This window comes from Limulus polyphemus, unplaced genomic scaffold, assembly GCF_000517525.1.
Source record: "Limulus polyphemus unplaced genomic scaffold, Limulus_polyphemus-2.1.2 Scaffold118, whole genome shotgun sequence".
NCBI classification, from domain to species: Eukaryota; Metazoa; Arthropoda; class Merostomata; order Xiphosura; family Limulidae; genus Limulus; species Limulus polyphemus.
In genome coordinates this window covers 235,417-249,795 of record NW_013665728.1, presented here as the reverse complement: position 1 = coordinate 249,795, position 14,379 = coordinate 235,417, and the positions used below count along the sequence as shown (strand labels likewise).

The window sequence follows — 14,379 nt, the reverse complement described above, 5'->3', positions numbered from 1 at the left end:
TATTAGTTATTAAGTTTAAAGTTTAAGTTAAGTTATATATTAGTAAGTAAAATAATAGTAGTAAGTTAGTATATATATATATATATATATATATATATATATATATGACATATTTCTATAAATAAATTGATAAATGAAGTACATTAAAACGTTTTACTTTTGGTTTTAAGTTGTTTACAAATATGTAGAAGCTGTACAATGTTCCATGCACATATAGTTTGAGCTAAACATATGCTTTGGTATAAAATGTCCTATAGCTGAGCTCAATCTGCAATGTCAAGGGTTAATTATAACCTGGCATTTCTTAACATACAAACTTTGATGAAACAAACTATGAGAATTAGTGTGTGTATAAATGATTCTTAAAACATGTAGCCTGTTTGAAGAAGTTATACATAAACATTATTTCTGAAATTATTACTAGCTGTTGCTGCCTTCTATTTCTTCTCTGGAAGAATCCATTTTCTGAAACATTATGTGCCCTCTTTGAACTACTACTTGTTGCCAGTAATCGTAAGTAATTTCTAAAACTTAATATTTTTCACTTATAAGATATAATTGTGAAAATAGGACTTTGTAACCCAGATTATTCTTAAAAAATATGCCTTAAGGTTTTTCACAACTGAAATGGATCTGAACAATATTAAAATGTAACAGAATAAAAATAATTATTTTCAGATATTGTTAGATTATCATGTAATTATTAGTTTAATATCATCACAATTTAGGTAAAAAAAAAAATAGTACGTACATACATACAATAGTTAATGGTAAATTTCATCTTTAAACAAATTTATTGTTGACTTGACCTTTTGGTTGAAATGTGTAAAGCATAAGTTGTTTAAAGGACACAGTTACAGAAAGACTATTGTTAAAAATTGAGGGTTCTCAATAAGGTTTATTAAAACTTTCCTGAAAATCTTGTCAGTCCTGCTTTACTGTTTGTTATCCAGATATAGACACTGTTAAATGATAGAAATGGTAACTGTTGTGTTTGAAAGTCCAATATGTTTTTTATTTTCTCAGTAGAGTATATAATAAATTTAATGTTGTACATCTAAACCATAAGTTTAAGTTCATATAGAATATTTAGCCCATAACAATTCTTCTCATATATAAAACAAATCCAAAATACTGAAGTTTTATCTGCTAGATTATTTTACAAATTTGGGCCTGGTTGTTAGGGTGCTCGACTTCCAATCTGATGGTCACAAGTTCGATTCCCCATCGCCAAACATGCTCATCTTCTACGATTACCGTCGAAATTTACAAAATTACCAGCCAGCTCCAAACTAGTTGGGATTAAGGTCATTATAGAAGAGAAGAAAATCATTTTACAAATTTAGCTGTGGCTTTCAGTTAGTACATATAAAAACACAGGCTCTAAAGATGTGATCTTATTAGTTAGATTTACTATAACAGCCATGTGATTCATTTAATTAGTTTGCCAAACAAATAATATTTGAAAGTATGACAAAGTACAACTGTGATACAAAAATTACTAAAAGAAATACAACTTACACTAAAATTATATGTGATGCCATCAATATATATATATATATGTATAAATTTAGATAGTTGCTGTATAGCAGTCATGTATTTATTTTTTCGTTCCAGACTGTAGCAATAGGCTCCTATTTCATAGCCTCATGTATCTTCAGTGTCTATAATATGGCAGTGGATACTTTGTTTCTCTGTTTCTGTAAGTAATTTTATACTTTCCAAATTCTATAACCCATTGTGATACTTGCAGTACAACATCTCTCACTACAATGAAAAAAACTGTCCCTACAGAATTGCCCTTTTGACCCTTAGCAAGTATATATTGATTTAAACAATTCTTACCAATGCCTTTTTTTATAAAATAAGAAAAATAAAAATTGTTAGATTTATGATGATCTTAATGATTGTTTGTTTACAAGTACGTAATGTCAGTGCTTATGAATTATCATCAATTGTGCTATTTTCAAAATGCTAGGTGTTCATACATTGGCTCCTATCTTCAAATGGACCACATAGCATTAGTATATTTTATGTTTTTAGCAGTTATAATGTAATAACTCCTATGATTAGTGTGCATTTGATAGCCATTTATACATATACTTTACTTCCACTAAAGACATGAAAAGAGCAAGAGTCTAGTAACTAGTTTGAGTACACACACATACACTACATTTCTGATTTTTAAAGTTGATACAGCTTAACTAAACGTATTTCTATGTAATAGATATAATTCACAAAGTAATTGTTTATTATACCACAGTGCTAATTTCATCCACATTTGCCTGCTTTTTAAGTTTGAATGGTATTTAACAAAATAATAGGCATGCTTTATTGAAATTACAAATTATAAAAATACTGATGAGAGAATAATTAAAGATATAGTGGCCACTAAAACTATTAATTGTATTTATTTAGTGGATGACTGTGAAAGAAATGATGGCTCTGCAGAGAGACCTTACTACATGTCACGTGAACTGATGAAAATACTTGGAAAGAAAAACAAATTCAAGGAGCCACAGTAAAAGATTCCACAGGTTTTACAATCTTTTTCTCTCTCTCTCTTATTTTCTTTTAAGCTTAGGCAATTAAAACTTTGTTTAGTATATATATATATATATATATGTTAAGTGAATAATAAATACTCAGGTGCTACTATAGTTAATACTGTTTTGTGGTATTAAAAGTGCACTTGATACACAAAAACAATGTAGCTTTTGTTATGGTTTTGTATAATCAATTTTATTATCTAATGTTTAAAGTATACTTTTGTCCTTGGGTCGGGGAATTCGTGTTTATGAAGTTTTTCCTTATTTAGGAACCGAGTTATAATATTAAATTTTAAAATATGTATAGCAACTTTAGTTCTAAATATCTAGCTCAAAATCAAATGAAATTGAAAAATAATTTAAAATCTTTAACAACAGCCTATTTTTATTTGAGTGTACTAGTTCTTTGTTTTATGAAAATTTAAGGATTCCAAGGTACAAAATATTTCTTTTTTTTTTACCTAGTAACTTAATTAAAAATGTGATTTATTTTATTTTCTAAAGCCATTTAGGTAATTTTTGTGGATCTTTGTGACAGCAAGGTACAGTTTTCTCCATCTTAATTGTTTATGCTATAATAATAATAATAAACAAAAAAAACCAACCAACCTTAGTTACAGTTTGAACTTTTTATAACCATGCAAGGAAAGTACACAGCAGTACAAATCAAAAGTTACAGGAAATTAATTCTCTTATCAAATACAGTACTATAACAAGGATATATAAGCAAAGTATTTAATGAAATATACAACTTAAACTACTTTTTTTGTTTTATTAAGTTAAACATTTTTAAACTTTTCAGTCATCTGTTTTGTTACTAGATAATTTTAGTGTGGAAAATTTGCACACTGTCATATATTTCAATTTTTTTTTCAGTAATAATCTATACTTATTTTATTGTTATGTTAGACTTCGTTTCAGCAAAAATATTTTTCTTTATTATGGTTAATGTTCACATAAAGGAATTCATGACTTTATTTATATGCAATAAATATATGTGTAAAGTAAAATATCTGCCTTGTTCTAAAATCTCCTAAACTGCTTCTTGAATTTTTCAAAATGGAAGTCATCTGTTGCTTTCTCATCTTCTCCCATTTTAGAATTTTTCTTAGCTGAAAAAGAAATGTATACTTAATTATAAAATACTTACTGTCAAAGGACAGTTGTTTACAAGTGAAATTACCAAAGAAAGCAGTCATTTGGAAAATTGTAGAGTTACGGTTGTTGAGAGAATTACACTAGCATAAAATACGTTCGGAGGCCCCAGTGTACTCATCAAGCTCCTCAATTATTGGCAGTTATTTCTATAGCTACCCCATGGTGGAAGGTGCAGACCCAAAAACAAATCTTGTTAGGACACCAGCACGTAGTACTTGAGCAAATGTCCCAAATTTGGTCTCACTAGTCTGAGAGTGAAGGAGAGGGGTTTTGAACCAAGTTTCAGACCTAGAGCCTCCAGGATTTTGAAGGGGGTTAGGAATACTAAATCTGATCCCAGATCCTGGTTCAGCAAACCTGAACATCTATTCTTAAACCTCCCAAAAGGATGGGGGCTATGCCATATAGATAACAACATCCATCCCCCAGGTCATTTGCCAAATTTGGTCATGCTGACTCCAGAACTGGGGGAGGAGTTCCCAGATAAATAGATTTACAGAAACACAAGGTGAATTAATATATAGGATACATGTGTATTTTAAGAAACCTCAAATATATTAGAATATTTTACTGGGTAAAAAGTTATTCTTTATTAGTAACCTTGTAAACCAAGAAAATAGTTTCAATGGTTACATACTATTAATTAGTAAGTTTAAAATCTCCAGTCTCCAAATAAAAAAATGCATGTTTTAATTTCTGGTAGTCAATAGCTGGGCACATGTCATATGTGATCTTTAAGATGCCAGGTAAAAAACAGAACTGGGTTATTTGAAGAGATCTAACAGGCCTTCTTCATGAATAGCAGTAAACTATTTAATTATAAAAATTAAACTTGAGAACAAAATACCCTAACATGAAAAAAAAAAATTATACAGTATCTTGAAAGGAAAATGTCAAACTATTATTCAAAAAATAGCTGTACATATTTCTAAATATGCTAGAAATTACCATATAAAAGTAAAATTGATATGTTACTGAATGTCAGAAAAAAAGTATGCTTTTAAAGCAAAGAGAACAGAAACCTGAAAATGTGATCACTTGTGACTACATAGATTGATGTCAAGTGAATGATTACAGAAAAATATCCTTTCAAACATTAACATTTTATTCACTGTGGTAGAGTATGTAATAGAAAACACCTTACTTTTGAATTGATGTGATTTTTCTGCTTCATTTATATTTACTACTGGCTCTCGAAACTTTTCTTTTAACAATTTAGCTTTGGACTCTGCACTTTCTTCAATGGTAACTGCAGATTGGAACAAAAACATAATAATGAATGAACAGTATTTTATTAGCATAAAAAAAACATATCATAGAAATAAATATTTAAAGCACAATGCTTACCAGTTAGTTGAAAAATAATGGAATGTTTTCTAACCAGTACAAGAATATCACATGGCATTAGATTTTGTCTGTCCTGAAAATGTGTGTGCACTTCATTTCAATGGATGTAAAAATACTTTACATTTCGTACAATAACATCTTCAAAGCTTAAAGTTTTTACCAAATGGTCTATTGTAAATTTATTTATTGTTAATATTAAGTGTGGTAAAGTTTAACCCTAACTAAACTAAAGTGAAAAACATACACAAGTTAGTGTTAATTTATCTCTATCAAATATAGGCATAAGATGAGTGAACTTAGACTTCATTGTCTATTATTAGAATTATTTTGTGATATTCTAGAAATGCTGTATTTAAAGAAGTACTGTTAAAATAAAGATATAATTTAACCTCAAATGTTTTGCAAGTCTCTGCTAGTTTATAATATTGAAAGGTCAACAAACTCCAAATTTAAGAGGTTTTGAACTGAATGAAAAAGTATCACACGGATAAACCTATAGTTACAAATTATTCTTTTCTTTTTAATAAACAGCTGTAGTGCAACTTAATACATTCTACTCCATGTCATCATCAAAACTAATACTATGCTGCAAAACATTTTTGGGGATCATTGTTTCCAATAACAACTCTCGAGCGCATGTTAACTTTCAGGAAAAATTATTTTATTTACACCTGGATAAGCCAATTTCTTTTTTCACGTAAAACAACTGGATTGATATGAACGTAACAGAAATATTCCTTCTTACACAAAGCTAAGTTACCAATGTCGTCTACAGTATTTTCCATCCCCATGGACATTACACTAATAACATCTAAACCCCATACTTTCTCATCTTCTTGACATGCTTCAATATATTGATATCTTTCATACCATGGTTTTAACGAATGAATGTTAAATGTCTTCTCTAGTTAATTGTAAAGTCCTATCCACACTGTCAACAACTTATTAAAACTACTAGGTAAAAGTGCTAAAACTTTTTGCCTAACCAGCAAAGTATGGTTTCTAACTTTCTTATCGTAGTACCTTTTCCACCTCTGTATACTTCTTCAACAAATCAAAAAGCTTATTCAACCTGTCTTTTCACCTCTAAAAAATAATACTTTCTCCTCATCAGGCTCTTCCCAACTTTCTATCACTATGCACAGTGTGTTATCCATACATTAAATCAAGAATGAAAAGCCAAATGGCCTCCTGAGATACTTATTTTTATATATATATATATATATATATATCAGGAAGGTATTCATCCCAGGCTTTAGGTTCACCTTTAACATCACAACATGTCCCGTTGGTCCACTCAACTAAACTCTTTAGTTTGAGGATGGTCTAATATTAACACAAGTTTGTGAATTTGCAAGATAAAGCTTCTCTTTAAAGACTACATGAAATTAGTTCCTTGATTTGACAAAATTTCCTTAGGAATACCAAGTCTAAAAAATACCTCTATCAAAGCTCCTGAAACCATCTCTGCTTCTTAGTCTTTCAAACAAATGGCATCAGAATATCTAGTGGTATAGTCACAGATGACTAAAATATACTTGTTACCTTACGAGTATAGGGGAAAGGCCCGATGAAATCAAGTGCAATTCCTTGTAGTAGTTCTTCCAACATGAGGACATTCACAAACCTTACTTTTTGGTACTCCCTTTTAACACTGTGGATATATCTAACAATATGAAGCCACACTGCCCAAATATACCTAGCCAAAATAATCTCTACCTATGATTTGCCATAGTATGTCATGAGCTATTGAAAGTAACTGATACTTCCATCCCTTTGGTACTACAAATTGCTTCATCAAATCTACACTTTTTGGACAGTATATGCAATACAATATATCAATATCTCTGTCTCACATGTGAAATATGATATTTCATCATCTCTTATACCACTTTTTCAACACACAGAGTTGCGAAGATCTCATCTTTTGTAAACAGGTATCCTTCTTCTCTTCCTGTTTTAGTTATTCTCTATTTCGAAATATCTTTCCACCTTGTTGACAATTCCCTCATCTCCAGTTGAACTGCCTGTACTTCTTCAATATCCAATCTGTCTGTACAGTTTTTAACTCACCTATTGTTCTAGCCTTTCAAACCTCATAACAGGTTTAGAGACATCAAATTAAGTCTGCTTTCAAACTACTTAATCAAATCATTCATAATTATGAGGTAATATCCTGTCAAAAGTAAATGGAAATAGTTTCTTACAATGAAACTAAAGGAGCTTTAGGTTACTGTATTATATAAATACTAGCCTATAGCCCATCAAAAATGACGAGGCAAGTACTATTACTCCATAGTATACCCTAAACTCACATTTCATAGCTAACTGAAATAAATAAGTTTTGGCATATTAAGCTTGACCAATAAAGAGACAGAAAAGTGCAGTTGAGTAAATTCTTTTTTGAGCCAATCAAAATTAAGATCATTCATGAAATGAATTTGTGGTGTATTCATAGAATAAATATTGGTACAAATCAGTTAGATTAACAACTTCTAATACATAGGAAAGCCAGTGCATTTTGATAACACTATGTTCCAACAGTGTCTTTTATGTCATGTCGCTTAGCAACAAAAGGATAATCTAATATTTTTGTTAGTCTGTGTACTGACAGTATAAAATAAATGCATAGACAACAGAACTTGGAAAACATTTGTTGATTTCTTAATTTAGTCTCCGTTTATTAAAAGAGGTTTTTCTTTAAAAAGTTGGTGATATAACAGAAAATAGCTTAATTCGGAAACAATTTAGTTTAAAAATTGAATCGATATTTTTTACTTTCATGATAAATTTTATGCACTTTGCTCTAAGCTAGGTGATCCCACACTAAGTCTGTACTTTAGGCTTATTATACCAACACTCACACACATAAGGTTTCAATGCACCCCTTCACTAAAATCATAATGCGTAGACAGTAATCAAACCATTCTATCTGGATAAATGCATTTTGGCTTTTATGAATCCACCTATTTTGAGAAATCAAGCATGATGTGAGGTGACACATACTGGTTTTTATATAGGTTAGATTAGAGCTAACAGTGATGGCTGAAATTAAAACACAACTTGATAATTCAGAGAAGTTTTGTAGGTCTGACATGAATACAAACTTTGAACTTACACCTATTATGCTGGACAAAGTTGACAGCCATGTTTGTTGGCACAAATGATGTGCCCGTTTCTTTCTTTGCCATTCGTTCTTTCAACATTTTCAGTTTGGATTCCTCCGTTGCTTCAATGTTTCTTATCCTTTCTCTACAAAATGATAGAAAGTGTTATTTAGTTGTACATAAATAACAGGAAAAAAACTACAAAACAATAAAGATGATTTATAGGTACTATCTATAAAATTAAAAAACTGGCAAGGTTAATAAAGAAATGTTATTAACCACATGGCGTCTCATAACATTTATTCTGTTTGAAGTAAATTAAGGTGGTCGCATGAAAACAAAAGTGGTGAATCACAAAAAATAAATTATACAAATAGATATAAAAAAGAAAAGCTGTAGAAAATAGAGTTTAAAGATTAACAATGAAACAAATTTTCCCATGATTTTTTCATTCTCACAGTGGAAATACTACAAAGTAATTAGTTTTAGTTTTGGAAAGATTATATAATTTTATTTACTTTTTCTATAATTTTTGCATTGTGAAAATACTACAGTTTTGTTTAACTTTGTTTTTTTTTAAAGTAAGAAATTTGAAAATACTTCCTTTGTCTCAGAATTTAAAATTTTTTAATTGTTTTTCAGAAAGTTATATATCCAGCCAGTTACAACACTTGATTTTTATTTATTTACTTATTTCTTTTAATACTTTACTTCAAGGATTATAAATGTCACCTCTTCTGTTCATAAAATGTAAAAAAGATTTATAGGTAACATAGCATCAGGTCAGGCTAGGTAACAGTATTCTTGGTTGAGATCGATTTCTATCTAATACGTACGGTGTCTTTTACTTATCTACATTGTTTGAATATGATAAACTTAGTTAGCAACAATACTCAATAAAAAAGAATTTAAGCCACATTTGAGTCAGAATATTTTGCTTACCATTGTCTCTAAATGTAATGAGGCTTACCTGAAGTCTTGACATAGAAACAAATTTCCATAGCTTTACAACAAACATAATTTAACATGAAAACATTTTCAATAATTAAAACCATGTCTAAAAAAATATAAAAACATTCTCATATACAAGTGGCTTGTTACCAAATCTTCTAAAACTCCCACTAAATTCCATTTTTCTTCTTTACAGGAGTTATATCTCAAATTTGCCACAAAACCATAAATTATTTCTTACACATTGAATTAAATAATATTTAATCTGTTCTATTCAATCATATTTAAACTGTACATGTAGTTATTTTCAAAGCAGTTTCAATAGTAGTTTTTCTGATCATATTCTGAGGTCATAAAAATGTGTGAATAAGGCAGATGCTGTACTAATAAAAGAAGAAAAAAAAAACTCCTGAGAAATTTATTCTCAAGGGATGATAATTTCCTAGCAAGTGTAAGCCTATGTTTTAAAATAGGCAGAAAACTTCTAAATAAAACTGGTATGTTTATTGTTTACAGGCAAGAATCCTAGGAGCTGTGTAGAAACACATTTAAACATTTTTTTCATTTACCTTTGTGAAATAAATTAATGTTACATAAAGACAAAATAGAGTTAGAATTAAAACTATTATTTCTACACTTAACACCTGAAAGGTTTAAACTAATGATTTGATCCATAACTTTGGTTTTCTGTAATTATCCATAATAATAACAACATTACTAATCTTTTCCAAAATTCACGCTATTGATATAGATAGCAGAAATTCTATATGTTTATGCAGAATGCATCAAAGTACATGTCTACTGGAAACATAATAGCCAATGACATACTTCAATATTAGGCCAATCATCACCTAAAACCAGCATTTCAATAATAAGAATTGGTACGTATGTCACAAACAACTTATGCCACATTATGAAGGAGAGCAAAACGGTAACTTTCAATACAGTTAAAATAAGGACTTTTGCAAGATTACGTCTAACAAAAATAAATTACTAATGTTAAGAAAAATGTTGTTGTTGCTGGTAAACACAATAACTAGAAGACATCAACATACACATAACAAAAGAATAAGAAAGAAATACTAACAGTTAAAGAAAAATAGAAGTTTTTCTAGCAGCAACTATATATGTTACATAACTGCTTACACATGTATTAGTAATATAAGAGAAAACTGTGCTACATATGTGAAACTAAAGTTATAATTTTCCTACACTGAACATATATATCTGATAGGTACTTACCTCTTCTCACATGTATAGCTAGAATCCCACATTGTAGGCAGAGGGACTAGTGCAAGAGATAGAAATAAGTATCCTTCAAAAGTGTCTGAAGAACACCCACGAATTGTGATCCCTGTTAGGAGAGGAACACACATGTGAGACTGCACCACTTCTGTACCAAGTATACTGTGCACCCAGTGTAGAAATAGACACAACTTATATGTGCAGAAAGTGGGAGGAGCACAACCAAAGGGGAGAGAAAAACAGGGTGGGTTCAAATCTGAACCACAATATACCAGAATCTCATTCCCAGTGAAGAAAGACTATAAAAGAAACATCTACAGACAGGAATGTGAGGAAAGCTAAAATGGATGTGCTTCAAGGTGAAGAGCGGCTAGGGTGTGACATACTGTATGCAGCCGGTCAACTCCAGTCCAAAACCAAGCGGCATCAGGATTACAAGTTCCGACACTTAGTAGGAGGAGGGTCCACACTGTCTTCACCTCAAGTTGAGTAGAATGGAATCATATACATGTCAAACCGAACTACTAAACATGGGGCATGTGGGCAAATCCACAACCACCCATTCATACGGGAACCCAACATTCGAATGACAGTACAGAGGGATGTGCCAATTTGCTGGTTCACATCAAACCAAAACAAATCAGACTGGAACCCCCAGTGCAACAGCTGCCTCAGACAGGGGAAAAACTCTAAGGAGGAGCACTAGAAGAAGAACCTTTGCCCGAAACAACATTATCATCCAGATAGGACTGCACAGAAGTTGTAGCACATGTGCACATCAACCTCTAGGACCCATTGAACACAGGTGGAGAATATAGGGCAAAACTAAGAAATTGGAGTTAGGATGAGGAACCACAACCAACATGTGATGATTTATGTTAATTGGTCCAGCTCTCATCCAAAATCACTCACTTAGAACCAACATACAGGTGATGGTAGGACAAGGTTTCCCAATCGAGGAGGTGAACTGCAATGTAACAGATCTACTACAAAGCAACATCATCCTCTGGATTGGACCACAACATCAACCTCCGGGTTCCACCACACGGAAGAGGATCGCTTCTGCAAGATATACACAACTTCACCCTCCTGATGAAACTCCACAGAAGCTAGGGAAAGCATCAACCTCCAGGACCAATTGCAGGGAGATGGAGCATAGTATTTGGAAATATGTGCATCATCATCCCCGAGATAGGACCACATCAAAGTTAGAGTGCAATACTAACTTCTGGGTTCCATTGTACAGAAATGGATTGCCTCTATAAAATACATATATATATAACCTCACCCTCTGGATAGAACTGTGCAGAAGCTGAGCTCAACATCAACATCCAGGACCCACTGCATGGAGATGGTTAACATGCACTTACACCAGCAGAACACCACCACTCTACTCTCTTCTGATTGAAAGTGACCACATTCAGGAGGAGACCTCCATGGTTCACCACCCCAGCAGCTTAGAACTGGAAAGTGGCAAGGGCTCCCATACTGCACTAGAAGAACAAAAAGGTATAATACATGGTGGATAGTCTGGAGGAATGCCAATACCAGAGACAGTACAATGAGTGACCACAAAAACTCTCTACTGAAAAGCAGACTGCCCCTTCTGCTTTACCCATATAAGTCTATGGGTTAGTACAGTCCAGAATGGGAATATTAATGAAGCAAATATATCAATTGGAGACCATTGCCCAGAAGCTTCTTGCTGAAAGACCCACACTCCCCAACCTTGGAGAGAAGCATCAAATCCAGACAAAATGGAGGAAGAAATATTCCCTTCATTGTGCTCTCTTTGTTCAACCACCAACATAGATTGTCTGCAAGTGAAAGAGGATAGGTAACTGGGGAGTCCAAGGGCTTCTGAGCAAGATTTCATTGGCCATGCAGAGTCCACTAATGGGAATGCATATGTGCCTGACCCAAAGGAATAAGGGCTTCCATAGAAGCCCAAGTCCTGAAAAGTGACAGAACCTCATGCAGAAATTGAGGAAGCAGTAAATGCATAAAGAACAGAAAGCACTATTTAAGAGAGAACAAGTGGAGAATGTTGGACCTGAATGATGTGGGTGTTGAAAAATACACTTAAGTGGATAAGATAGTGGGTAGGCAAAAGGAAACTTCACCAACTATAGAATCCAACCAACACAAGTTGCCCTCAGCAGCAGATGTTTGTGTTGAGAAGAATCCAGTTTGGAATGAACTAATGGGAGCTAGTCATCCATATAGTGGTGTAAACTCAACCCTAAGGCATGCAGAAGTTGGTCAAAAGCGGTGACCACCCAATAAAATACATACAATGCAGAAGCAAGCCTGAAAGACCAGGCACGAAATTGATACACAACCCCATAGTGGACAAACCGAAGATAGCATCTGGACTGATGAGAAATATTAATATGAAGATAGGCATTTGAGACATATACCTTGTTCATACATAGTCCTGGAGAGAAAAAACTGATTGTGAAAAAAGACTCATGGGAAATCAGAAAAGATCCAGAAATTGGGTGAAGCAGGACAGATGGCTCACAGGACAAAAAACCTGGAGTAAAATCCCAGAGAAGGTTGGGCAACAGGCTTGATAGCTCCCTAAGATAGAAGGATCAGCACTACCTTGTATACATGCAGACAGGTAGCTGTATCCCAAGTTAATGGGAAGGAAATTGGTACAGGAGACAAAGGTGGAGGAGAAAGGAAAAGGCTAAAAAATTCTTATGACAAAACTTGAATCACCCAAGAATCAGTAGTGAATAACCACCAGAGGGGAACAAAATCGGCCAAACATACCCCACAATACAGGAATGCACTTGATAGTCACTGGAACTGCTGACAATGAGTATCCCAACTTTGAGACACACTGTGAAATTTGTAACCCCTAGTGGTAGGAACTGGTAAAGGACGGGAGGTTGCAGGATGAGAAACAGTTATAGAAGAGGTCATGGTATCAGAATAAGATAAATGAGCAACCAAAGACTGAAGGGTCTAATGTGGACTTGCAGAGTCCACTTGCGATTCCAAAGACTGGAAAATCTCTGAAAACAAACTGGTGAAGAAAAAGAGCCATCCATAAGTCACAAAGATAAGAGGAAGGTAAATGAATCTGTGAAAATACAGTGTACTTCTCAAGATGATCCCAACAGCAACAAAACCACATGTGAATAGATGGGCTGAAGAGGACAATAATGGCAAAAAGGAGTAAGGAGGAAAAGTGTATCCCTCCAAATCTCGTCAGGGGATCATTGGAGTGCCTCAGAAAAAAGATGTATGTTGGACAAGTACTATAGGAGAGCTGTAAGGAAAAGATGTAGGTGGAAAGATGGACATGGTAGAAATGGATAGGATTATCAGGGACAGCCCCCTCCACACACACACATTGACAAAAGTGACTACAACTGCTGGGAGTCGAGAAACGGTGGGTTGAAAATGAGAAAAAAAAACCAACAAAAATCAATAAACAAAGGTAAGTTACTGTGGCAAACTATAGAAAATTAACTGTAGCAAATGCACATATCAAGTAAATCGCTACTTAACAAAACAATGAACATGTGAAAAGAGCACAATTGAAAAATGCCTGCACTCAATCAGTCCCAAACAAGAAGTGATAATATGGTAGAATCTAATAGAGGGAGTCATATGCGTCAGGAGGGTGTGTTAACTCCTATTGGTGGAAGGTTGTCACAGGATGATTTACATGCGAGATGCAGTTGAATCACTGGTATGTGGGTGTTCAAGACTTGTGGCATGCAAAAAAAGTTTTGCACATAGAGGACAGCACTGAACGAGAATAGCTATACATGCGAATGGAGGTATTGTACATCGGAAACAAAAGTTTCTGAGAATTCACTTGTATAGAATGCCACTTTCATATTAGAATAAAGTAAAATTTATTTAGTCTGCCTGTACAGAAGCTATGAATGTGGTAAAAGTATAATTTGTTTTTTTTTGTTATATTAACCCTATTGCCCCAGGTACACTTTACTGCCATGAAACAAAGTTTTAGTGTCTTACATTCAAAATTTTATTAAACT

At 32.9% G+C, this 14,379-nt stretch overlaps 2 protein-coding genes across 3 annotated transcripts in view; one reads left to right on the top strand and one right to left on the bottom strand.

The window, feature by feature from the left end:
• Nucleotides 1–3,139, top strand: part of LOC106472141 (choline transporter-like protein 2) — a 68,677-nt gene extending 65,538 nt beyond the window's left edge. The window contains exons 20-23 of one of the 2 annotated variants that reach the window (XM_022401570.1): nucleotides 425–513; nucleotides 1,618–1,702; nucleotides 2,419–2,537; nucleotides 3,054–3,139. In XM_022401570.1, the coding sequence (XP_022257278.1) occupies nucleotides 425–513; nucleotides 1,618–1,702; nucleotides 2,419–2,525 (281 nt within the window). In that variant the 3' untranslated portion in view covers nucleotides 2,526–2,537; nucleotides 3,054–3,139. Of the gene's footprint in view, nucleotides 1–424; nucleotides 514–1,617; nucleotides 1,703–2,418 lie in introns of both variants that reach the window. The other variant, XM_022401563.1, reaches the window with a different exon arrangement.
• A 24-nt stretch (nucleotides 3,140–3,163) lies between these two features.
• The window catches only part of LOC106472246 (uncharacterized protein C9orf78-like), a 28,521-nt gene continuing 17,305 nt past the window's right edge, over nucleotides 3,164–14,379 (bottom strand). Inside the window, exons 8-10 of the mRNA XM_022401580.1 lie at nucleotides 8,173–8,306; nucleotides 4,852–4,956; nucleotides 3,164–3,661 (exon numbers count right to left, since the gene is read on the bottom strand). Coding sequence (XP_022257288.1) covers nucleotides 3,573–3,661; nucleotides 4,852–4,956; nucleotides 8,173–8,306 — 328 coding nt within the window. The 3' untranslated portion in view covers nucleotides 3,164–3,572. The remainder of the gene's footprint in view (nucleotides 3,662–4,851; nucleotides 4,957–8,172; nucleotides 8,307–14,379) is intronic.